The sequence below is a fragment of the Myotis brandtii genome, unplaced genomic scaffold, assembly GCF_000412655.1.
Source record: "Myotis brandtii unplaced genomic scaffold, ASM41265v1 scaffold79, whole genome shotgun sequence".
NCBI lineage: Eukaryota > Metazoa > Chordata > Mammalia > Chiroptera > Vespertilionidae > Myotis > Myotis brandtii.
The window spans coordinates 2,539,040-2,540,481 of NW_005371173.1; the positions used below are offsets into that span (position 1 = coordinate 2,539,040).

The 1,442-nt window shown below is 57.9% G+C and overlaps 1 protein-coding gene across 1 annotated transcript in view; it reads left to right on the forward strand.

Moving 5' to 3' along the window:
- Positions 1-1,442, forward strand: part of LOC106724280 (striated muscle preferentially expressed protein kinase-like) — a gene marked incomplete at its 3' end in the record, with an annotated part of 17,276 nt that extends 15,834 nt beyond the window's left edge. Inside the window, exon 5 of the mRNA XM_014531005.1 lies at positions 1,316-1,442. Within this exon, the coding sequence (XP_014386491.1) occupies positions 1,316-1,442 (127 nt within the window). The remainder of the gene's footprint in view (positions 1-1,315) is intronic.

Consider the following 1,442-nt stretch of genomic DNA (forward strand, 5'->3'; position numbering starts at 1 on the left):
TCTAAAACATCCTTATAATTTATGCTTGTGGCTGGTACCCTATTTCTCCTTCCTTCTGTGCCCCCAGAATCCCAGACATTTTGGAGGGAGCAAGGGCTCAGAGGTCAGACTTCGCTGGCTTTCCATCCTAGCACCATTTCCTAGCAGTCTCACCCTGCTAAGGCACATTTACCTCTATAAGCCTCAGTTTCTTCATCTGTAAATGGACCTGTAACAGTTCCCATCTGAAAGGGTTGTTGTCAGGATTAAATGACTCAGTGCATTTAAAGCATCTAGCACATGCCTGGCACACAATAAGTACTCAGTGAGTCATTTCATACTTTGTATTCAGCTCTCTAATGTGTCAGGTGAGATGCTAACATCTCAGATTCCCTTTCTTATTAATCTTTATGTTTAGCAAGGGTCCAGGTGGGGGAAACTGAGGCCTAGCTCTTGGACCTCAAAGCTCTGTAGGTGAGAGGTGTACTCTGGGCTGACCAGCTCCTTCCCGTCTCCTCTTCGCCCGCACTCCCAACTCGGGCCCACGCAGTAGTTATTTCTGAACTGAGTTATTTCTGAGCACACCCCTTTGGGGAGCCTCTGTGCTTCTCCAGGGAGTTCCAAGGACTCAGGTAACGTCCCCAGGGGCAGGACAAAGTCAAAGGCCTGCACTGGGGGCAGACTGATGAAATGGAATGGGAACCTGGGCATCCTAGTCTCCTACCCTAGGGACCCCTGCTACCACCTGCTGTGTCCTCTCAGTACTGGACTCAGGTCAGAGCTGGTGTTAGGTAACCCCAGGGATGGAGCGTTGCTCCTGGAAGGAAGGCTGAAAGGCTGGTGCCTGTTCTTCTGGGGCCGCTGTGAAGGCGCCATGTCCTGCGGAGGATGGGCAGGACTGTGGGGGGCAGCTGCGGGCAGGAATGGGTGGGAGGCTGCATTCCTGAGAGGGCCCCTCCCGGTGCACCCCTTCTGCCTTCCCTCACCACGTCATCCTTTGGGTCCTAAACCGCATTCTTTTCTCTCCCACCGCTCCGTTTTGTTTCCGCTGTTCCCCAGCTTCCAGGGCTGGGGGGAGGGGCTGGCCCGAGCGCCTGGGGCTGAGTCCTACCTGGACCCAGTCACTAGCCCCATCTCCCGGTGCCTGAGCCGCCGCCTCTCCCCAGCACCGCACCTGCCCTGGCTGTGCCTTCCTCTTTTCGGGGAGGGGGTGGTGGTCTGGCCCATGTCACCCCAAGCCTTCCCCGCATGCCCCACCGCCAACCCCTGTCCCGAGCTGAGGGTCTAGGAGGGGAGGCCGCCTGAAGCTTCTACCCTCTTGGTCTTGGTTCCGCAGCAGCGTCCCGCAGAGCGGACTGCACAGGGAGGAGCCCGACCTTCAGCCTCAGCCGGCCAGCGAAGCCCCTCGTCGCCCGGCCCTGCCGCCTCCCTCCAAATCCGCGCTGCTGCCCCCACCGTCCCCG